The sequence below is a fragment of the Protopterus annectens genome, chromosome 3.part1, assembly GCF_019279795.1.
Source record: "Protopterus annectens isolate FY-2018-M chromosome 3.part1, PAN1.0, whole genome shotgun sequence".
NCBI classification, from domain to species: domain Eukaryota; kingdom Metazoa; phylum Chordata; order Ceratodontiformes; family Protopteridae; genus Protopterus; species Protopterus annectens.
Genome location: NC_056732.1, coordinates 1,817,354,161 through 1,817,379,889, shown reverse-complemented (window position 1 = coordinate 1,817,379,889; position 25,729 = coordinate 1,817,354,161). Strand labels below are relative to the sequence as shown.

Here is a 25,729-nt window from a genome sequence, read left to right as displayed (position 1 = left end):
TGTAATTAGTCATTCTCATTCAACACCTTTCCTCCAAAGGTCACTGGCTTTGTGAGTGATTAAGAGGCTGGCCAGTTATTGTGCAAATGCTCTGACCATTGGTAGGGTTGACACATTGTACAGGTTGGGATATATTCTGGGGACACCAGATTGTTTAGGCCAACACATACGCACGGTCAGTGCAGGTTTAGAACATTTATTAGTTTCCTAGCTGTGAGCCTATACCTTTAGCACTTTAGTTGTTAGTCTGTTTCTTGTACGAATTACGTATTTTCTATCCTGACATGACCGCTTTAGGCAACTGTTACATGCAGTATGGTACATAGTTATTTCCTACAATCACAGGGCATTTGGCATTGTATCATTGTTGGTCAGGACACACCTACCCACACAGTGACTGTCCCTCACACAGTGGATCAGGGGTATCCTGTTTATGTCAGTGCCTTCATCACCCTATTTCCATGTGCCACTATGCGAATGTGTACAATATATTCTCTCGATTATTCATGTTGGGACATGTGCGTCATGGGCATGTGTTTGATCCTGGGTAGTAGGTTCTGCATGACCATCTAGGGCTGGACAGTCTCGTGCACCACTACTGCACATTCCAACTTGTGTCCAGATGTCTACAGGACTGAACATCGTGTCTTGATACCCATTCTAATGTTTACACAGGTTACTTATCCCATGAGGGATATCCAAAAATTTAACAAGACCAATACCGATCATTCTTTTAGCATTACGAAAATGTGCTGGGGGTTTTACATGCAAGGGATACATAGTTTGCAATCCTGAAACTGCCTAGGGTGACACTGCCTACTACATATGAGTAGTGGTCACTATGTGTAGATGTGGCTGCGCCAAGCTAGTGGGCCAAGTATGGCTGGATTAGGTGGACGTTCAGGTATGGGGCGGGTTGTGTGCTGTGGAGGGGATGATGGGTTTTCCATTATGCATCCAGGTGTGTTGCATTTGATTTGGCCGGTTCCATCAGGGCCAATTTGTGGGTATGTGCTGGTGACATTTCTGTACATTTGTATCGCATATTCTAATATTCATATATTTGTGGGATTGTGTTCTACAGTATGGCCTGTCAGGTTGTATTGCAGATGTGTATACATGTTCTTTGTGTTTCTTTCTGATTCACCCACTGCTCCCTCATACACCTCCAGTTCAACTATTCTGCATACGACACAGTTTCACCTTTGAGGATTATACCATTACCCATCCCCCCCACACACATATTCCTGACACTCCATCCATCACTGCTTTGGTTGATGGCCCATGACATGGTCAAGGTAACACATTGCATACACTACATATGTCAGGTACCTGTATGGTTGTGTGGACTACCCTGGCATGTTTCACCTTCCACATGCTATACATCATGCACATAGGTACACGCCCATACTTCACTTTCATGACATAGGTTCATAGGTTGATTCTCTCTTCATAGGTTAGTACTAAGCTAACTGCCCTTGCAAGCCATTTTAAGCCTAGCCAAATATCCCTTGTGAGACTCAAACCCTGCACTTTGTGCTTGCAAGGCAAACACCTTAACCATTAGGCCACCCTCCCATCCCACTCGGGTAATACCCGTTCAACTGTGACACATCCTGACAAGTACGGCTTGGACCGCATATGTGCGGATTTTGGCCAACTGTTCTGATCATTGGTAGGATGCCACCTTTTCCTATGTCCCGGATGGGATATATTCCGGACACATATCCGATTGTACTGGACAACACGTACCCACAGTCAACACTACGGATAATACTGTTCCTTTATGCGTACATGTTGCCTTATTGTTGTAGCAGTTTATATGCTCCTTCTGTTTCGTTTTCATGCTTATTCTATTTCCTGTCACATATGGCATGTTAAATACGGACATACCTATTGTATGTGACTATTACATGCGTTGTGGGATATAATTCTGTCATACGGTCACTAGATATTTACATTTATCGTGGTTTTGTTATGGACACATCTGCCCAGCTGTGTACCTTCCCTCACAGTGTGGGTCAGCTGGTGACCCTGACCATTGGGCTGGACGTACCTATTGGCGGCGCGTTAACATGATGCATTTCACTTCCACTTGGTATAACTATCTACACTGCATTGGATACGGGCACACAGTTTTCAATGTCATTTGTTCGAGGGATAAGGACCCGTTATTCCCTACCGTGCATTTGTGTTTGCTTCTTCATTCTGTGTTCGCAGGAACTGTCTTGCATGCTTTGCATACGTTTCAGTATCCACGGACACTGACAGATGTGATTACTGTTGCTTGCAAATTGTTATATGCAAACATTTTAGGTTGCACGTCGACAGCTGACATTTCCATGCCTCCGTGCGGCACTTCGACATGCCCTATGCACTCGCGCTCGTTTCCTATGCACATGGCTGGGGCAGCAGCGCACCTTCATTAATATGCATTTGGTGCTACTGCGCCATCTTCATGCCACACGGTCGGCGCAAGCCTAACACCGGCCTTGCGCTGAGCTTCATGAATCCCGGGGAGCATCTTGTATTTTAATAAAAAAACACTCTTATCTTTGAGGGTAGGAGCCCAATCCAATTTTCTTTTGTAGATGATTATGCCAGTAACGTTCAAGGTTTCACAAGTAAATTTCAAACCATTTTTGGAGCTGTAATCTCGTAAACACAAAAAGGAAAAATGGCCAAAACAGTATTCTGTGGACAAATAGTTGTTGTTGTTGTGTCTTTGGGCTTTTTCCCGGTTAGGGGTCGCCACAGCGGAACTCCAGTCCGCTAATGATTGGCAGTTGATTTTTACGTACCGAGTTGCCAGCCGTGACGCACAACCTTCAATGAAGGTACGCCCATTCACGAATGTCTCCACACAGAAGACGCTCTAGCCGAGAGTTGAACCAGACAGCATCATACTATGAGGTGACAATGCTACCATTGTGAAATACAAATGCTGTTGGCAGTATCTTAAATATTGTGCTAGCAAACCTTGCATGTGTCTGCTAGCCATTTTTGGTTTCACACTTTGTATTTACTGCAGATCATGATGCAGGTATGTTAACCAATGAATAAAAACAGTCTCAGCATAATTAAACCATTCTTTATTAGATTTTCTGAATGGAAACTGAATTGCAATAAATTACATACAGTAGAGAATCAAATTATCAGAACTAATTGTGACATAGGGTAGTTCAGATAATCAGACATGTAACTGAACCAGATAAAAAAACTTCTAAAAATGTTTTTGATTAACATTAAACAGGAAAAATAAAACAGTTACTGTAACTACAAAATTATACAGTATATTACTGTAGTACAAGCTTAAAAAATACGCACAAGCAAATGCATATAATGTTTACAAATTCAGACTTTGTATGATTTTTTTCCTACCCGAAAATATTGGAAGGCTGCGTTTGGATAACTGACATTTCAGGTAATCGATGTTTGGATAATCGACTCTCTACTGTACCTGTGAAAAGAGACTGGGATACTGCCTACAATGGCCAAAGTAAGTGTGCAGTGATGTGTCATTGGCTTCTTTGATTTTTTTAATATCTGTATTCATAAACACAAGCTGGTGTTATATATGTGTAATAAATAATATATTCAGCAGAAAAAGAGATATTTGCTTTCAGAAATTATATTTGTCATGGAAACAAGTCTACTATAACTAAAGTGCAGAAGCTCCTTAACTTTCCATATTGATTCTTCTAGATTCAGATATGAACTCAGACTGAATCAAAAGCTGAAAGCAGTACAATAGAGAGTCGATTATCAGAAATGTCAGTTATCAGAACCAGCCTTCCAAGGTTTTCGACTAGGAAAAATCATAAAGTCTGAATATGTAAACATTATACATATTTGCTTGAGCATGTTTTCTGAGCTTGTAGCCAGCTTGTGTGTGAAAAATATTCAATTGCCGAATGGTTGCAAAGTGTATTTCTGCATGCAGAAAAAAAACAAGAATTTAGATGTTTTTTATCTGGTTCAGTTATATGTGTGATTATCTGAACTACCCTAGGTCCCAATTAGTTCAGATAATCGACTCCCTACTGTAGTAAATTATTGATTGCATCACAGAACTGAAGAGAAAAATGTGAATATTGCATGTTAGTAGTAAACAGTGAAGTGTTCACACAGTCACAAAGCATAGTAAAAATTGTATGTAGACTTCACAATAATAAAATAAATATGTCCGAGTGCTGTACAGGTAATAGGTGGACATCCCTTGTATAAGCAGCCACTCAAGTTGTGTGGGACCAGGTTCTTATACATACTAAAGAAAAACTTGAGAAAACCCCTAACAGTGATGTTAAAATACCAGGATGTTCGAAAAGTCTAGTTTGGAACAGTTTACAAAGGGAAGGAGGGTCACATCAGATCCAAACAACTTTAGACCCATCTGCCTAATTATTGTTCTCTTTAAAATCATGAAGTGCTTACTTTTTACCATTCCTAACTTCTCACAAGCCAGAAGCCCAAAATATTTGGAGAATTTACTTGGGTGAATTTCTAAAGTTGGTGGCAAATATCAGCCTATGGAAAATAGTTTGTTTTTTCAACTCATGTGGTTATTTTACTGTCCGTGTGCAATGATAATATAATTGGATGTCTAAATAAATTGGCTTCTGAACACAGATGTCATTCATCAGATGGTTCACACCTTATGTACTAAACTGATAGTTTTATTCTGTGGAGTCTTAATTGTTATAGTGCTTTCAACTTCCAGATGGTATGATGTCTTTTGTGAGTGGCTTGGTTCATAGGTAGGTACTAGGCTATTGGCCCTAGGGCCTATATAAGCCTAGCCAAAGGTACCTTGGCTTTCGCCAACCAAGAAAATTATTTTCCTGTGCCACTGTCGAGCAGAGCCACAGAAGTGATCCACGGGGTGAATTTTCCTATCTCCCATCCAATCATCAAGATTTTTCTTGAAAAGTGCTAATGAGCTTTGTTTAATATAGATAGGTAGTTTGTTCCAGAGTATGGGAAGTCTCTGGGACAGGAATCTATCCCTCCAGCATGTTCTGTTTATTGTGGTGACGAGGTTTAGGTCCTTAGAGCGTGTAGCTCATAGGGATTGGGATTTCTTTAAGTGGAGCATGTCTAAAAGCTCAGGGTTTGACATAGCTTTGTGTGTTAGGCAGAGATCGCCTCTGAGTAGGCGATATGCAATGGAGTAAAGCTGCAGTTTTTTGAGATGGTCTGCATAGGGCATCTCTTTGAGGCCGGTAATCCTCTTTGTGAGGTATTTCTGTGGCCTTTCCAGTTGTTGTAGATGTCTTGTGAGGTACATACCAAAAGGGGCATTGTACTCTATAATGGGTCTAATGAGTGACGAGTAGAGGGGAACAATGACCTCTTTTTTCCTGGATGAGAAACCTTTTGTGATGAGGTGTGCCACATAGAAGGATTTCCTGACTACTGTGGCGATGTGATTGTCAAAGGAGAAACTACTGTCCACCTGTGTCCCAAGGTCTCATCACACTTTCGGTGTTAAGTAGACTACCACCTATGTGGTAGTTCATGGGTACTGAGTTTTTACCAAAAGGAACGACAATGCACTTTTTGGTATTGAGCTTGAGGCCATGGCTTTGACACCAGGCATCTGTCTCAGCAAGGCCCTTTTGTAGGATGTCCACATCTTTTGGAGTTTTGATTATGGCTCCTAGTTTGCAGTCATCTGCGAACTTCGTTAGCCAAAGACCTTCTGTGTCGGCCTGTACTTCAGAGAAGTAGATACCAAACAGGAGAGGACCCAGGACTGAACCCTGTGGTACTCTACTTGTCACTGGTCTGAAGCTGGATTTGGAGTCTGCTACTTTCACAGTGTGGGTTCTGTCAGTGAGCCAGTTGGCAACCCATCTTGTGACATAGGGATTTATACCTAGTTTAGTGATTTTATCTATAATTCCAGAGTGGGGGACGGTGTCAAAAGCCTTGGCGAGATCTAGATAGGCTGTGTGAACCACCATACCCTCTGGAGGTACTGAAACCCTGTTAGACCTAAATTTGTGAACTTGTTTGCCCTCAGAATTTGTGGAAACTTTGAACACACTTATATAATCTCACTCTGTCTTTTGCAGCATGGTCAGCGCTCTAGTGTTGTGTGGTGTTTTTAGCCCTGCAGATCGCACATCAACATAATGCTATTAATGTTTTATCCAGGGTCTTCTCTAGTAGTTTACAAACCTTGCCAACCATCAATGGGTTATCATCAACTCTAATTTGAAAGATTTTGAGTTGGTTTTGGCTTGATGTCTAGCTGGTTTCATAAACTGAAATGTGCTGGATGTACATTTATCAGTATATCATCAGGAACATTGCTTGTGCAATGAGGAATGGGTGATGGATGCCTTAGACAATACCACTAGTTTGTAATCACTGTATGTTGCAGATTATTGTTTATCACTTGATGTTCTTCAGTATGTAAAGTGCTTTTTAACACTGAAAGATGAAGTTCACATGTGGCTTTCCTGGTTGCTCCAGTGTTGCAATATTGCTTCTAGCTGATAGTTACTTGTCTGTGTTTTTTGCTTCTCTGAGATTCTGACTGCTGTGGAGAATTTCGTTCTATCTGTGTATCTCAGAAACCTGCAATAAATGAAATGAATCACTATATGTGTGTACCACTTATCATTTAGATTACACCTGTGAACTTTATTTTAAGCAGAACTTTGTCAATTTTTGTGGCTACTTCTAATGTGCATAGGAGACGATTCATTATTGATCTGCACTGGGTTTCAGTATTAAGAATTACTGTAGTTGACAAGACTGAGTTTTTTGGCATACACTGGATTTTTGTGTGTTCCTTTTAAACAATGAGTGGCCAGTGGTATTTCCTGAGCGAAGTTTCTTTTGGAACAGTTTGCTCTGCTTTGTCCACTGACTGTTTTTCTGCTGCTTGGTTTTGTCCACAGACTGTTTTTCTGCTGCTTGGTTAACATGGAAGCTGACTATCCTCTACAGAGGAATATCTTTCTCGGTGAACGTTTTCACTTGTTACTGTAATAGGTTTGATCTTGATAAGTTACCCAGCAGCTGATAGTGAACTGTTTAGTTGGAATCTGAATGTTTTCATTTGGCTTACTGTTACTGCACATTTTTGGCTAGTAGTAGACTGTTTTTCTGAACTTTTTTATGATGTCTGATTTCATTTATTGTTTTGTTTATTTATGCAGTATGCTTTTTTATACTTAACTGGCTAACTGCATAATAGCACAACATTCTTTCTCTATTTATTTTTTATGTACTGCCTTCAGTTTTGTAAAGTATTTAGATTATAGGCACTGAAATAAACATGAAAAAAATATAGCATTCATTATGTGCTATGTTTTGAAATGGGATATTGTACTTCTTACTTTTTGACCCACATATCAGTAGCTTTGACCCAATGGCTTTACTTGGTACCCTGAATATGTTAACAGTTTACAAACACACTGTTTTCTGCATCTTTTAACTGCAGTGTTTTCCATGTATCTTTTGATGTGAAATTGCATTCTGCACATGGGACTAGTTAAGATTTTATTTCACTTATGAATTATCATTTTTTGCAAACAGTACGACTTGCAGTCTTATATCACAGCTTCTGACACATTTTCCGGCCTAACTATAACAATCTTCTTGTCATTTTAATGACACAAATAAACAGTTTATTTGTATGTTTCTGTTCAACAACATTCAGATTCTTTTGAACACACTTGTCTTTAGTTTTACACAACTTTACAAAATGGCACCTTGTAGTACACATTCTATAGAACAGATTAAAAGTAGGGTGATGCTTCTTGTGATCCTTATAGCCACAGCTAGTACAAAGTGTTTACATTTCAATTGCATAATATTTTGTGAGCACCCCATGGCTGTTTTTATTGTCTCCATTACTGGTGCAGTGCATTATCTAATTGCTGCCTTTTTTTTATCCATTGCTCTTGCAAAATATTCTCACCTTTACTTATCATGCTTGCATTGTTTTACTTGACTCACTTTTCATCTTGCATCTGTGTACTCAGGTAATTTATTCACTAGTTGTACACTCACTAAAAGTTTTAGATAAGGTTGGTCCACTTATTTTAATAGCTTGCTCCTTGTTTGATTATTTCTTATGCAAACTGTTTTAGCACTTGTAACAAGGCATGCAACTCACCAAGTGCACAATCCTTGGCTCAGTTCTTTGGCATAATAAAATAAGCAGCAGAAGAATTTGATAAACTTAATCATGGTTTTGTTCTTGCTGCTGTTATTAAGTTTAGATTTTGTAGTAGCCAAGTCAATTGAATCTGATAATGTTTAAATGGACAAGAGGCATTTGTTGATTTTGCAGTGTTATATTATGCAGAAAGTTGGGCGGCCACGGTGGTGCAGCGGTTAGCGTTGCCGCCTCACAGCAAGAGGTTCTCCGGTTTGATCCTCAGATGGGGTGCCTTCTGTGCGGAGTCTGCATGTCCTCCCTGGGTCACGTGGGTTTCCTCCGGGTGCTCCTGTTTCCTCCCACATCCCAAAGACATGCTGTAGGTGGATTGGACACTCAAAATTGGCCCTAGGTGTGAGTGTGTGCGTGTGTGTGCCTTTTGTGGAAGGTTGGGTGCCGGGCTGGCAACTCGACACCATAAAACCCCACTGCCAGTCATGAGCGGACAGGTGATCCGCTGTGGCAACCCCTAACCGGGAAAAGCTGAATGAAGAAGAAGAAGAATATTATGCAGAAAGTTGTTATATTACCAGTCCCATGGGTGGTCTGTTTTGGTCCCTTGTTTTGTATTATGTTGACACTGTACCCCTTGTGTATAATTTACAGAATGCGTTTTATATGCTGACGACTTTTTCCTCTTGGCTCACACTGATGATGTGATTGTCATTAATAAGTTTGACAGTGATTTAAAAAATGTGCAGATGTTGTTGAAGGAGCACTGCTGAGTGTTCAGTGATGATAAAACAGCCTCCAGCTTTTGGCTGGGTGTGTTAATTCAGATAATGGAGTAGAGTGTGAAAATTAAACCCAATTTTCTCTTAAGTATTTAGTATTCTTTAGATGCATTTGTCTGTTTTTTATGAACATATACATTGTTTAATGTAGCAAATTTATAAACAATCAACAGCACAAAATAGGTGTGTGTGCATTTATTTCTTTGAATAGATACTGTAGATGCTCGGAATGTATTTGTGTTTCTGTTTCATTGATTGTGGTGCCTTATTTTTAAGTCTACAGCACAGTAGATTTAAAACGACACCACAGAGCTGGTCTTCATTTTATTTTTGAATGTTCTTTTTTGCCAAAAGTGTACTTTGTATTCATTTGCTTCTGTACTGCATTTTGATTCCAGTTTGTCATATAAGGAGATGCATTTTATTTATAAGGTTGATAGGTTGGTAACAGCATGTGCTGTGTGTATATTTTCACCTTTGGTACCAGCACATGCTGTGTGTACATTTTCACCTTTGGTACAGTAACAAAATGGGGTTGGTCAAGAGAGGGACTTGTCGTACCACAGATCTCCACTGTATCTGTGTTTATTAAGTAATTGTTTAAAACTATTTAGTCAGATTACCTCAGTGGCACACTTATAAATGAGTGCAAATTGTTGTTTGATGCTTTTAACCACAGATGTTTCATGTTACTGGTTCATAGGTTTATAGATTAGTACTAGGCTAACTGCCCTTGCGAGCCATTTTTAAGCCTAGCCAATTATCCCTTGTGAGACTCAAACCCTGCACCTTGTGCTGTAAAGGCAAACACTTTAACCATTAGGCCACCCTCCCAACCCAAATACAATACTGATTGTATTTGTAAAATGTATTAATGTTTTGCATGATTTCTTTGTGTAATGTGTACCTGAAACTGGGACTAAATGTTTATATCTATGTATAAAATAAGTAAACAAGCATCTGTACCCTTTATAAGACCTTGTACCCTTCTAAAGAACAAATGGTAGATAAGTAAATATCAAGTTATGTCTAGGCTCTCACTTCCTGAACTTCTTTTTGACTGCTGCTATTTTATCTTTTTCTCTTCAGAAAATCAAAATAGTTTAATATCTTCAAAGCTTCTGACACACTGATGTGATGTATAATTATCCCCTTTGGGAAAAAACATGTACCCATGAATTACCACATAGGTGGCAGTACACTAAACACCAAAAGTGTGATAAGAGACTCACCTTCGATAACCACATTGCCACAACAGTCAGGAAATCCTTCTATGTGGCACACCTCATCACCAAGGGCTTTTCATCCAGAAAAAAGGAGGTCATTGTCCCACTGTACTCATTCCTCATTAGACCCATTATAGAATGCTATGCCCCGTTTGGTATGTACCTCTCAAGACATCTGCAGCAACTGGAAAGGCCATATAAATACCTCACTAAAAGAATCACAGGCCTAAAGCAGATGCCCTATGCTGACCATCTAAAAAAACTCCAGCTATACTCTGTCACATATCGTCTACTCAGAGACGATCTCTGCTTAACATACAAGGCCATGTCAAACCCAGAGCTGTTGGACATGCTACACTTAAAGAAATCTCCATCCCTCAGAGCCGCACACTCCAGGGGATGTAAACCTTGTCATCACAATAAACAAAACATGCTGGAGGGATAGTTTCCTGACCCAGAGACTCCCCAGACTCTGGAATAGACTGCTCATACATGTCAAGCAGAGCGCCTCTTCGGCCCTCTTCAAAAGGAACCTAGACGATTGGATGGGAGAAAGGAAATTCACCCTGGGGATCATGTCAGTCACCCTGCTAGACAGGGGTCCAGGGAAGTAAATAGTGTGGGAAGAAATAGCCAGGGAATTGTTATAGCTAGGCTTGTATAGGCCCTAGGGCCGATAGCCTAGTACCAACCTATGAAATATGGCATACTCTTAGCTTTTCAGGCTTCTTGGTGATATCACTCACAAGCAGTAATAAATCAAATTACAAGTCCAGTTTTGTACTACGTTTCCTTACACTGATAGAATTTCTGATAATTATAGTTGAAGCAGATTTCTAACTGCACATTATCCTTCTGTGCTTTAACAACTTAAATTCTGAAAAATAGATATTTGCTCGCTTCTGCATGCATTTTCCCCACTTTTGACACATATAGTGTATGAATCTTTGTCAAAGTAATGCGTGAACAACATTGACACTGTGGATGTATGACTAGCCATTATGTTTAATCAGACTGCCATTCCAGAAGGAATATGTTTCATGTGGTAAATACCTGCTTGTCCATATATGACTATTGGTACCACATATACTACAGTAGAAAAATGGAGATAGAGGTATTCGAACCTGAGGATACAGGATGAAGATTATTGGCAACCCATTACGTTTCTCCTGTATGCTAAACGTTGGACAGAGGGAGAGGGTCAGTAACTCGCCTAGGATTAATTTTTCACACAATAAGTTAAGGCAATGGGATGCTCAGGACTGAAACTGTAAGCAGATCAGATATTATTTGTCTCATGTGATACAGGCAACATATATGGAGTAATTTAGAGACAGAACAAAAGTAGAGTACTTGGGATTACTCCTTTTGTGCAATAAATACAGTGGGGTGATCAGGATGGATAGCATCAGTAGCTTAGATAAGATTACTTTCTACACAAAATAAAGACAGTGGAGTCGAGCAAGGTACACAGTGAAAATGATGAAACTGAGAAAGAATTATATACTTTGAAATCTGTGACTGCAATATGTTGAGAGGAGAGACCCAAATATGTCAGTGTCAGGTTTTATTCATCAGTTATATGCACTGAGATCTGTAGTGGAGGTTCTATGTGACATGGGGTAGGGACAGACACAGGCTCGGATGACCTGGACACAATGTCTAAGAATATGGTGCATGTGATATTATGTTCTGTGACAGTACATAATCATGTGTCTTCATCAGTGACACTTCTGACTTGTGCTGGAGATAGCCATAAAGTGGCATTGCAGTTTGTTTGCTCAGGGGTATTTCATAATATTAAGAGCAGTTTTATATCTGTTGCATGGTGCACACTTTTCAGTACATTTCAAGAGTTTTTCTTTTCATCAGTGGCTGACCTGAAACAAATGCGTCAAGCACCTTGGCTTCAGACATTCTTTTTTTTATTTATATTTAATGACAAGTCGTGTAAACACTTTTTAGTAGTATATCAGCAAAAAATGACAGTGTCATGATAAACTACTTTCATTGATTTGTGTATTTATTTGTGGCATTAGGAAAGTTTAGGCTACCCAAGCAAGTCTAAAGCATCATATTGAAAACATGCATCACCCAAGACGTATACTAATCTTATTTATTTATTATTTATTATCTAAGCTTGATAAAATCTGTCAACATTTAAGTAACAGAAAACTTATCAAACAGTGAAAGCAATACCAGCAGTTAATAAACAGAAATGCCATTGTTTTTTATGTGGAGAAATCATCCACATGAGCGCTATACCCTTGTACATCCTCCTACTTACTCCAAAATGTCTCAGCTGCAAAGAAGGGAAGGGTACAGACCATTTAAAGTGAAACAGGTTGCTCCAATTCCTCTGATATTGTGTAAGCCCATTATTTAAACAAGCGGAGATTGTACCACTGTTGTAAATTCCTCACTCCAAACAATATGAAATCGTCTTGTGACATGCAGCACTGCGTTATCCTGCAGTATGCAATGCGCATACCACTGAGCCAGTTATACATTCTTCGCTATACGAAATGTTTTTGGTGACTTGGATGGTAACTTCCTCGTGCATGAGTAGCTAGTCTGCTCCTAATTAGGAAGGCTATTATGTCTGCAGTTTGTTGAACAGCTTGGAAGATATTTGACTTAAATATGGGTATTTTCATATTTCTTGCTGGTAACTTTTTTTTTTTGACTGTAATGAATGTGGTATGTTAGTACATAATTAAACATTAAAGAGGACCAATGACAGCATTAAGTATGGATGGGTGTGGATGTGAGCAGTTACTGCATTTGGCTGGTCAAAACAGACACACAGACTGAAAAGTAATGTATATTTGTTAGTTAATATACTGCAGGAATTAAGTAAATAAAGGGACATTTCTCTTAGACTGGTTAAATTTATCTACTACAGGAGAACCATTGGTATACTGAGTGGACAGAAGAACTTTTTGTGTATGTGATGCATTTGGTTATTAAATATTATGCAAAACTAATTCATTATTTAATAGAATTTAAAAAAGGTATCCAGTTGTGTAAACTACCATACAGATCTTATTGTAAGACTTAAGTTTAGAAAGTAAATAGTATTTCTAAATCATTTTCTTTCTTTTAAGTTTGCAGGAATGCACATTTGAGTAAATTTCAAAGTCAAATGTCATCCCACGGGAAATGTCTTCATTCTGAATATGGCAAAGCTTTACCAGAAAATCTGTCTGTCAGAAAACATGAGCCATTGCAGACTGGAAACAAACATAACATTGTGGAAAGCAGTGAGGAAATTATTAGGAAAATGGAAATGCATGTTGAAATTGGAGAAGACAAGTCATGCCTACGGCTTAAATGTTGCAGCAGTACATCCACTACTCATAGAGAGCTACCAGTTCAGGGCAAGAAGAAAGAAGAGAATCCCTTGACCAAACGCGAGAAAGCAATCCGTAGAAAAAACACACGGAAGCGTCCCACAGATAGCAATGAGAACAGGCATAAAGCCTACGCATGTGAGATATGTGGTAAGGGTTTTGCACAGAAAGCAAACCTAGTGCAGCATCACTATATCCACAATGAAGAAAAACCATTTAAATGTCCTGTATGTGGCAAGGGCTTCGCACAGAAAGTCGGTATGATCCAGCACCAGATGATTCACACGGGGCAGAAGCCCTATAAATGCACTACATGTGGCAAAGGTTTTATACAGAAGGGTAACATGATGCGGCATCAGTATGCCCACACTGGGCAGAAACCCTATAAGTGTCCCATGTGTGACAAGAGTTTTATGCAGAAAAGCAGTTTGGAAAGACACGAGTTAATCCATAGTGGGCAGACCCAATATAAATGTGTTACCTGTGACAAGGGTTTTACAGACAGAGCAAGTCTAGCCCTGCACCAGATTATCCACCCTGAGCAGAAGCCTTATAAATGTACCACATGTGATAAGAATTTTAGACACAAAAGTGCCCTGGTAAGTCATCAGATTATTCACACGGGGCAGAAACCTTATAAATGCCCCTTGTGTGACAAGAGCTTTGTTCAGAAAGGCAGCATGGTAAGACATCAGGTAATTCATAATGGTCAGGCACCATATCAGTGTGCTACATGTAACAAGGGTTTTACGGATAAGGTGGGGTTGGCAGTACATCAGAACAGCCACACAGGGCTGAAACCCTATAAATGCATCATGTGTGACAAGAGTTTCAGATACAAACACACTTTGGTAAGTCATCAGAAGATTCACACTGGTCTTAAACCATATAAATGTACCATGTGTGACAAGGAGTTTACTCAGAAGGGCAACATGATACAGCATCAATATGCTCACACTAAGCAGAAACCCTATAAGTGTACCGTGTGTGACAAGAGTTTTAGGCATAAAAGAAGCATACTAACGCATCAGTTAGTCCACACTGGTGAGACACCATATAAATGCAATCTATGTAGCAAGGGATTTACAGATAAAGTAGGCCTGGCAGTGCATCTGTTTATCCACACAGGGCAGAAACCGTATAAATGCACCGTGTGTGACAAGAGTTTTAGGTACAAGAACACTTTAGCAAGTCATCAGAGCACCCACACGGGGGAGAAACCCTATAAATGTACCGTATGTGACAAGGGTTTTACAGATAAAAGAAATATGACTGTGCATTTGAGTAGCCACACGGGAGTAAAACCCTTTAAATGTAATGCTTGTGACAAGTGTTTTCCCTCTAAAAGTCGATTGACCGTGCATCAGATTACTCACGCCGGAGAGAAGCCATTCAAATGTGGCACATGTGACAAGAGTTTTACACTTAAGTCCAGCTTGGAGAAGCATCAGTATGTCCATACTGACCAAAAACCTTATAAATGTGACATATGTAATAAGGGTTTTACACATAAGGGAGATGTGATACAACACCAGTATGCCCACAGCGGGCAGAAGCCCTATAACTGCACCATGTGTGACAGGAGTTTTATAAAAAAAAGCAGTATGGAAAAACATCAGTTAATCCACAATGGACAGATACCGTATAAATGTGCTATATGTGACAGGGGATTTACAGATAAGGGAAGCTTTGCACGGCATCAGATTATCCATACTGGGCACAAACCTTATAAATGTACAATGTGTGACAAGACTTTTAGGCACAAAAGTAGTGTGGTTACTCATCAGAATATCCACACAGGGCAGAAACCTTATAAATGCACCATGTGTGACAAGAGTTTTAGTCAGAAAAGCCAAATGGTAAAACATCAGATCATTCACACTGGTCAGACGCCGTATAAATGTACTATGTGTGACAAAGGTTTTAGGGACAAGACAAGTCTAACAGCACATCAGAACAGACACAGTGGATTCAGGCCATATAGATGTCCCACATGTGACAAAGGCTTTACATGTAAAAGAATTCTGAAAGCACACCAGACAATTCACACTCGAAAAAAGTTAGCATAGTTGCATGCGTTTACTGAAGGAACGTTGCTGGCATATTGAGAGGACTGAGAAGTTTTCTTGTGTATGTGGTGCATTCATCTCTGAAACTTCATGCAACAGCAATTCATTGCTTGTTAAAATTAGGAGTTAAAACGTACTGCAGCTTTATACACTAACATACATAGCTGTGTTGTGGTATTGATGCAAAAGCCAACAGTCATTTCGATGAAAACTCAATTATGGCAGTAGAACAGAAGGGCAGTAAAGTGAACAGAAAATGTGACTTGACTACCAGTAATGGGATTCTGGAAAATGGATCAGAACCTTAGTATGACATATGCATTAAAAACAATTGACAGTATTCCACATTCTTGGATCACAGAATTTTTACAGATGTATAAAATATGTGATACATAGATAAGATGCATTGCAGATAGTATGAAAAAAATTGTAGATTACATTACAACAGAGGGATAAAAAATGTATATTACATAATCTGTGATGTATGAATCCAACAAGGGGTATTTCAGAGATTTTTTTTACCACCACTGTTGATTTTGCCTTGCCTCAACCCACTGAACTGTTGATTTAACAGACTAGCCTATGAATGCAGTACAGTCTTGCCAAATGGCGTAAAACTTCATTTTATAAATGATATAAAACTGTATAGCATGCTTGGTAAACAGTTGCAAGTGCAATTACAAATGGTTTATGTCTTTTTTAATGATATAAGAATGTCTTTTGACCTTCACAAATGTATGAAAGTAAGCCCCAAGCCAGGCGGTGTACTGTTTGGTTGGGAAGTTTCGGATTTATGAAAGAGACCATGCACTCTCTAAAGGCAGCCATAGTGAAACTCTCATCCCTGATCTACTCACCAGCCATGGGCATGGTTTGGGTTGAGCACAGAGGAGGTTAAGGCGAATCTAGTACGTTCAGTGAGTGAAGAAAGGAGTTGTTGGCAGGTAATTGTCAACAAAGGGAATTAGAGAAAGAAACGAAAATACTAACGTGGGTCTGGACTGAAATAAGAAAGAAGTGAAAAAAGAGAAAGTATATACATAACTGAGAACAGACGAAGGGTCAACAATATAATGTAAACAAATGAGAACAAAGCTTATTAAGGAATATTTCAGAATACTGAAAGTAAGAGTGAGAATTGCCTTGATGTCTAATAAAGTTCAAATTTTGAATGAGCTTGCATTTTATTTCTTCTAACACAGAACTTTGGTGTGAATATTTGGCCCCAGAAAGCTTGGGATCAGTTAGATAGAAAAACTGAAAATTGCTTCATGGCTATCAAATGATAGGTTCTTCAGTTGTGGGATTGCGTACATATTTGATGATGTCATCACATCCCAGCATAGCAAATAATCCATGAAAAAAACAAATCCAAGATTACATCTTTGCAGGAATTATTAAAAGCATTTTAGAGGTAGGTATGGAAAGCATTCCAGAAGTGAACAAACAGCATCTGAAAGTGCTAAAAATCAAATATAAAGGTCATGAACAGAAGAAAACGGAAGGAAATTGAAAAGCCTACAGTTATAGAGTCAAGTGTGGAGAACTGTTGGTACAACCTGATGCATGAATTGTTAGGAAGAGGTGAACTTAAACCAAAGGTGAAAGCTTGATGGTAGCGGACAATGTAAAACTGGTTCACAAGGTCTGGGAAAAACCAGGAGTTATTGCAAATTCTCTTGTAAAGAACTATAAACAGTTATACAACTTGTGGTTGGCTGTAATATAGGCACGCCTGTACAAGTATGCAGTAAAGTAGTAAGGTTGACATATTGGAAAGTGCTCAAATCATGAACCAAAAAGAGTTAGTGAAAATGAAGATGAAATGATCACACAGGATCATCCACTGTGAGCTATAAAGCAAGAAGAACCAAGAATGAAAAATACTATACCGACAAAAGAAGATAAAAGTGGCATTAATTGTTGAAGTAGTCTCATTTAGTGATTATATCACCCTGCATATTGACAGATGTGACATTATAAAATCCAAATACATGCAGACAAAATCTAGGGTAAAGTAGAATAACCATACCAAAATAGTTCCCGTAGCACTGGCAATAACTGGGCTAAAAACCCAAGAATATCTGATTGTGTTACCAACACAGGCAACCTCATATGAATTATACAGAGAGTCAGTTCTGGGTTCATGTTGGATGCCCAGAAGAACAGTTTTGGTAAACATTAAAGCTTGAAGGAATAGGTAATTCTAAAAAATGAACTATGCCCTGAATTAGGAATGGAGTTCATTCCTACTACAGTATTACAAATACTAAACACTTTGAGAAGTTAAAAATGATCTCCTTTAAATGTCCCATAAGGGACAAAGGACTTGCACCAAATGTTACCATGGAAAAACACCAGTGAATCCACAAAGCAAAGAAATCAACAGCTATATAGCTAGCTTGACAAAATATTAGCTTATCCATGTTAAACATAAAAATATGAATATGCAATATTTAGCAAAGGTTTTGTGCAGAGGTGAAACATAATGCAACATAAGTATGTCGTGTGTATGTGTGTCTCTCTCTCTCTCTCTGTGTATATATATATATATATATATATATATATATATATATATATATATATATATATATATATATATACATATATATGTATATATATATATATATATATATATATATATATATATATATATATATATATATATATATATATATATATATATATATGTATGAGGACATGCTGACAGAAACTGCAGCAATATTGAATAAGGACACCCAGACAGTTCCAGTGGTAGTAAGTAGAAGAAACTGAGCTAATAAAAAGCAAAGCATAGTTAGAATTTCTACCAATGTGGTTAGCCCCAAATGAACTACAGAAAGAGGTAGTTCTGGGTACACTGTGGGTGCTAAGAAGAACACTCCTTTCAGATATTACAGACTGAAGCAAAACTGATTTTGTGATCTTTATTTATGGCCTGGCTTAGGATTGTGATCTGGTCCTGCACAGTATTAAAAAGCATAAAAATTTGGAGAAATTAAAAGGGAAGAGAGAAAATGAGAAAAAGTAACATTAACTATCAAAGTAGTTAAAGCTAGAGGCAGTAGTGCCTTATGCTGTCATAAAATTACGAAATGTTGAAACGCAAGCGAAAACAATGGGGATAGTTCCAGTGCTAGCTGATGCAAGTGGTTACTAAAAATTATTTCTTGGCATACATAAATAGGGTACCAGTACAGGTAACCCCCATGTGGATTGCAGAAAGAGCTAATTCTCAGTACATTCTGAGTACTTTGAAGAGCACTCTTGGCAAATATCAAAGACCAAAACAAAATGGGTTTCATAAACTTTAATTATGCTGTGAGTTAGGAATGGGGTCAGTTCCTGTCATGGTCTTAACATATGGAAACGTTATATAAAGGGCAGAAACGCCCAATGAATTCACATGTGACAAGGGTTTTACACAGAAAATCAGTATGGAAAAGCATAATTAAGTTAATAGTAGGCATATTTATTTATTTATTTAATTAGTTATGTGTTAACTAAGTAAGTGGGTTGGTCTTTTGAGACTTTGAAATCATGGCCAATATTCCGGTTAAAACACAGTACAAATCAAAGCAGTTTTAATGATTACAATAATAATAATCAAAACAGTTAAAATGCTGTGACAAATCACAGTAATAAACGAAATCCAAAAGAAACGGCATGGAACAATACAACCGACAAACTTAAAAACAGGTTCTACCATGCCACAGAAAGAAGTCTCACACTCAGTTTAGTAGATTGAGCGCTTTCGTTCTTTATTCTCCAATAAACAAAACTTCAACAGAATCTGAAGTGTAATTTTGACTAAACTGGTGGTCAAAATTACACTTTAGATTCTGGTGAAGTTCTGTTTTTATTGGAGAATAGACAACAAAAGCGCTTGATCTACTAAACTGACTTTGAGATTTCTAACTGTGGTACTGTAGAACATGTTTTGAAATCACAGTAACAGACACAAGGTACTTGAAGCACACTGTAATGAGATGTGATATTTAAGTAATATTCAAGCGAATTGTGCAGTGGTGTACATATATTTACGGAAGGTAGTAACTAACTATCATAATAAGCAGATTATGCATAATGATTAGAAGCAGAGAAATGTGCAATTTAGCTTGTTACAATATGTTTTATATATTTGCAGAGTTTAATATTTAAATTTTCAAAATTTAAATTCTTTGTTTTGTTTGTCAACAAAATGGTGTTTAATACAGAGACATTGTTGCCATTTCTAAAACAGTAGATGTTCATCGTGTTTCACTGTTGCAGTCATTACTCTTGGGTTATCTTGCTGGCAGGCTACCCGCAGTCATCCAGAATTCCAAAGTCTAGGTCCGGCGTCAGTTGCTGTCGCCTCTTCCCTGACGTCAGTGTGCCAGGGGTATAAAAGATGCAGCCGACGCCATTTTCTTCAGTCTTTCTTGCCGCACGGTGCCCGAAGCAAAAGCAGTTTGCAAGTGCCGGTCGGCCGACTCCTGAGATTTTCACAGACGAATTTCAGATCCGAAGTCTTCATTAAAGCTAAGTACCCTGTTGGGTAAACTTTTTTCTTGCTCCAGACCGATGTCAGAAAAAGTTAACAATTTGTATTTCTTGTGGGAAGCAAATACCTCATAAGGATTATCATTCTTACTGTATTCTTTGCCTAGGCCATGATCATAACGTTGCTAGCTGTCGGAGTTCTGCTAGATTCAACAAATGCACTATTAAGCGTTGGTTTGATTTTGCTTATCATTACTTTGGCCCAAAATTCAATTACATAATGCCGTCAGAACAGTCGACGATCGGAGTGTCTAAAAAACGCAAGGAAAAAGAGAAGGACAGGCATCCGAGATCCAAAACTGATGATGAGGCTTCCACTAAGCCAGTCGCTGGTTCTCAGTGAGGCGCTTTCACAGCCCCTGACAACCCGCTACCTCAGAGCCACAGGCCGCTGACGACTCCCACGTAGAGCCAGCTAGGTCTCTGGTTACTCAAGGTATTGGACATTCAGAAATCATTCCCTCAGATGGGTCCAGAGCCGCTGAGCAGGCATCGGCTTCTGAGGGTGTTTTCAGACCTACACCGCTATATGTAAAGCCTACTTCAGCTTCAAAAGCAAAAGCTACAGCAGCTTTAAAGACAAAGAAACAAGTACAGCATTCTCCAGGACAGACTTCTATGCCTAAGAAACAGATGCTCAAAATGGCTGAAGACCTTATTACCTTGATCAGGGGTTCCCATCCCCCTTCTGACAAAAGGCCTAGGCAAGCGACAGACTCTGACTCTTCAGATCAGGTTTCCATTTCCTCTGACTCCTCTTCTGTACAGGAATACTATCTTCCTCCCTATGAGGATTCTGATGCTGAATAATCCATTCCTTCAGCCTCTCCTCCTGAGGATTATTGTTTTGGGGAAACCCTGCATACCATGAGGGAGCACTTCCACTGGGAGAGCCAAGATTACTCAGAATCAAAGAAAAGGCTTAGAGATTTTCTTTTACTTCCTCAGCACAGGCCTCTTGCTATTCCCCCTGTGCTAGACATTGTAGATGTATTTTCAGAGTCCAGCCTTTCTCCAGACTACTTACCTCCAGCTCCTGTTAAACCAGACAGATACAACAGGGTTCCTGATTTATATAAATGTCTTTATAAAAACCCTGCTGCTGACCCAGAAACTATTTCTCAGGGTCCCAAGGGGGTTAAGGCTGCTACTGCAAAAAACCCTGTCCCTTCTGACAGGGATTCAAGGGCACTAGACAGATGGGGGAAAAGGTTTACACTTCTGCTACTTTGGCTGTGAGGGCTTTAAATTGTCAATTTCATATGATTAAATATCAGCAATACTTAATGTCACTGTTAAAACAGAAAATGTTGACTAATTCTGATTGTACAGAAAATAAGGAAATACAGGATTTATTGCATGCAACTGAACAAGTGGGAAAACATACATTGCAATGTGGTTTTGATTCTCTGGAGGCCTCCTGCAGGGCATGTTACGGTTCTGTCATTAGGAGGCATGCTTGGTTAAAGGAACAAAATCTGCCTGATCATGTTAAAGCAAAATTATTAGATGCTCCATTACAGCATGATACTTTATTTGGTGTTAAAGCAGAGGAGGTTTTGAAGAAAATGGAGGACAAAGCAAAATCTATGCAAACAGTAAAGGATTTCTTACAGGTTCAGCCACCAAAATTTAGCAGGAACTGGCCTACAAAGAATTGGTCCTTTCCAGTGTCGGACAGGCCACAAAGAGGCAGATACAGATGTCCCAGAGGCAGATCCCAGCCCCTGGGCTCATACATACAGGCCTAAACAGTGGGGCGCTTCAACCTCCAAAAGTGGAGAAGACAAAGCACAGCCATACAGGAAACAGCCCCAATGACTTGCCTCTGCCAGCACCAAGCACTTATCTTCTTGCAGCTCCCTTAGGGGGAAAACTAGCACTTTTCTTTCAAAAATGGCACATGATCACCCAGGACAAATTGGGTATTGAGTATAGTGTCCCAGGGCTACAGGTTCTACTTTCACACCCTGCCAAAGGCAAAAGGTATGCCAAACGTGCCACACAATCACTGGGCAGAGGCACAAAAACAAGTTTTGTCCCTTATGCAAATGAGGGCTATTCAGCAAGTACCACAGCAAGAGCAGGGACAAGGATTTTACAAAAGACTTTTCTTGGTCCCCAGAAAGGACAAAGCATGGAGACCAATACTGGACCTGTCTTTTCTAAACACATTTCTGAACGTTCCAAAATTCAAAATGTTAACTCTGCAACAGCTTCTGCCCATGCTCGGCAAGAAAGCTTGACTTGTAACTTTGGACCTAAAAGAGGCATGCCTGCATATACCAATCAGACAGTCTTGCAGAAGATACCTCAGATTCCTAGCTGTCTCAATGCACTACCAATTCTCTGCACTGCCCTTTGGCTTATCTACTGCACCCAGGGTCTTCACAAAATGCCTGGCACCAGTAATTGCATTTTGCAGACAAAGAGTAATTCAAATTTATCCTTACTTGGATGACTGCCTTATACAAGCAAAGAAAAAGGACACTCTACTAAAGAATCTGGCATTCGTAAAAAGATTATTAATTTGCCTAGGGTACAGAGTAAACGAAAATAAGTCAAAACTAGTACCCTTTCAAGAGATAATATTCCTGGGTGCAAGCTTAAATACAACTGCCCAGATGGCTTATCTCAAGCCAGACAAACAAAGGCAACTAACTTCTTACTTCAAAATGTTGGCAACAAAGACCCAGTTATCTGCAAGAAAAATTCTGCAGGCTTTGGGCTTCATGGCATCCTGCATTCTGCTAATTCCATATGCCCGACTGCATATGAGGAAACTTCAATGGTACCTTAAAAGTGTCTGGACTCAACATTGTCAAAGCCTGGAAGCATTAATTACCCTCATTCCTTGCTTGCAATAGGAGTTTCAATGGTGGGCTCATGCCTGTCACCTCAACAAGGGACAGTCATTCTCTGTACCCACAGCCAGGCAGTCAATAACAACAGATGCATCAGATTATGCCTAGGGAGCACACATGGCAGGAAAATGTATTCAGGGCACATGGTCCACAAGCTAAATGCATCTCCATATCAATCAAAAAGAGATGCTAGCAGTTCAGAATGCCCTGACAGCTTTTAAGGATCTACTCTATCCAGGACAACTACTGATAAGGACGGACAATACTACAGTCATGTGGTACATAAACAAGCAGGGAGGCAGACATTTCTACCCCTCCTCAGACAAGCTATGACTTTGTGGAACACAGCATTGACTTATCAAGTACATCTGCAAGCACAATTCGTGCCAGGAAAGAACAATACTCTGGCAGATGAACTAAGCAGAAGCCTTACGGATCCCCACGAGTGGAAACTGGATCCACAAGTCTTCAGCATGATAACAAAGGAATGGGGATGTCCAGACATCGATCTGTTTGCCTCCCCTCACAACTGCCAACTACAGAAATTCTGCACAAGGACTTATCACAAGCAAGCATGGAAAGTGGATGCTCTGTCATTCAGCTGGAAAAGTCTAACAGTATATGCCTTTCCTCCTCTGCCTCTCCTCCCCAAGGTACTCCTAAAGGTCAGACAAGAGAAGCCAAGAATGATTCTGATTGCCCCAGACTGGCCACGCCAGCACTGGTACCCAATCCTAAAAAGCTTGTCTCAAGGCCCAACCTGGACATTGCCTCTAATTCCTCACTTACTGACCCAGCGAAACAATCAGATTCTGCACAGCCAACTCAGGACCCTAAATCTGGCAGCATGGCAGATAATGTAACCATTCAAAGCACACCTGTCTCTAAAGCAGTGATGGATGTTATTTTGGAGGCCAGGAGACCCAGTACCAGAAAATCTTATGCAGAAAAATGGAAAAGATTCTGTGCTTGGAACCAGGCACAAGGAATTGACACATCTGTACCAAATATTCCTCAGATTTTACAATACCTAACTGAGATGCTGGACAAAGGCCTATCTGTTTCATCAATTAAAATTCATGCCTCTGCTATTTCAGCTCATTACAATATGGAACCTCCTATTTTTTCCCATCCTTTGCTAAGGCAGTACCTCAGAGGGGCCAAAAACTTAAGACCTCCAAGAAGAGCCTCAATACCTGCATGGGACCTCAATTATGTCTTGGAAAAACTCACACTGCCGCCTTTTGAGCCAGCCAATACAGCTGATATAAAGTTTTTATCTTGGAAAACAGCTCTGCTCCTAGCAGTAACCTCTGCAAGACGAGTTTCAGAGTTACAGGCACTCATGGCTGTGGAACCTTTCATCATTTTCCATCCAGACAGGGTTTCTCTAAGGACGAACCCAACATTTATGCCTAAGGTAGTGTCCAGTGTGGCCCTTAACCAAACCATTCATTTGCCTACCTTTAATCCAAACCCACAGAATAAGGTTGAGAGACTTCTGCATTCCTTGGACATACACAGACAACTACACTTCTACTTGGACAGAACTAAAGCTTTCAGAAAAACTGAGCAACTTTTAGTGGCATATGCTGCAGGATTTCAAGGAAAGCCTATCTCAAAACAGACTATTTCAAAATGGATAGGCCACTGCATTCATTTCTGCTACTCACAACATGGCAAATCAGTGCCCAAGAGCATTAGGCCTCATTCTACCAGAGCAGCAGCCACTTCAGCAGCCTTTCTCAGAGGAGTACCAACCAAAGACATTATAGAGGCTGCAGCTTGGAGTTCAGTGCACACTTTTACAAAGCACTACCATTTACCTCTCTACTCTAAATCCAGAGCAGGCTTCACCACTGCAGTTCTGCAAGGCCTTATAGCCTCTCCTAATCCTATTTAGACCCAGCCTTAGCTTTGGGATTCAACCCAAGAGTAATGACTGCAACAGTGAAACACGATGAACATAGTACAGTTGTGTACCTACCATAAATGTAGATGTTCAAGTGTATTCACTGTTGCAGTCCAGGTTACCCACCCTCCATCCCCCTTTTCTTTGCTGGGACTTACCTATACTTCTCTATCTTATACAACCTATGTGGTGTATTTGCTTGTAGATGAAGGAAATGTTTATTTTACTGCATGCATAATTATTGGCATAATATTTTTAGCCTACCATTTTGGGGGCACCTGACATCTGGGGCAAGAAAAACTGAAGAAAATGGTGTCATCTGCATCTTTTATACCCCTGGCACACTGATGTCGGGGAAGAGGCGACAGCAACCGACGCTGGACCTAGACTTTGGAATTCTGGCCGACTGCGGGTAGCCTGCCAGCAGGATAACCCAAGAGTAATGACTGCAACAGTGAATACACTCGAACATCTACATTTATGGTAGGTACACAACTGTACTTTGTTCTGACAGTTGGTTACACACTGGTATGCAGAAGTGAAGATTTATAATTTTGAAAACAAGTTTGTTTAGAGTAGAGTTGTTCTTAGGAGCATGACTCATTCCTGTATGGTGTTATAAACTTTAAACATTTGAAAAAATTAGATAAACATAAACCCTTTAAATATTTTGTATATGACAAAAGTTTTACTTAAATGTTACCATGAAAAACATTAGAATTTTCCACAATCGGGTAAAGCATACATGTGCTAACTTATTTCGTATAAATGTGATATATGTAATAAAGGTTTTACAAATACAGGAAGTTTGGCAGTGTGTAAAAATTACCAGAGGAGGCGACGAACA

General features: G+C 39.5%; 1 protein-coding gene across 1 annotated transcript in view; it reads left to right on the top strand.

The window, feature by feature from the left end:
• Nucleotides 1–16,736, top strand: part of LOC122798695 (zinc finger protein 271-like) — a 250,508-nt gene extending 233,772 nt beyond the window's left edge. Inside the window, exon 4 of the mRNA XM_044067791.1 lies at nucleotides 13,247–16,736. Coding sequence (XP_043923726.1) covers nucleotides 13,247–15,561 — 2,315 coding nt within the window. The 3' untranslated portion in view covers nucleotides 15,562–16,736. The remainder of the gene's footprint in view (nucleotides 1–13,246) is intronic.
• Nucleotides 16,737–25,729: the final 8,993 nt, after the last annotated feature.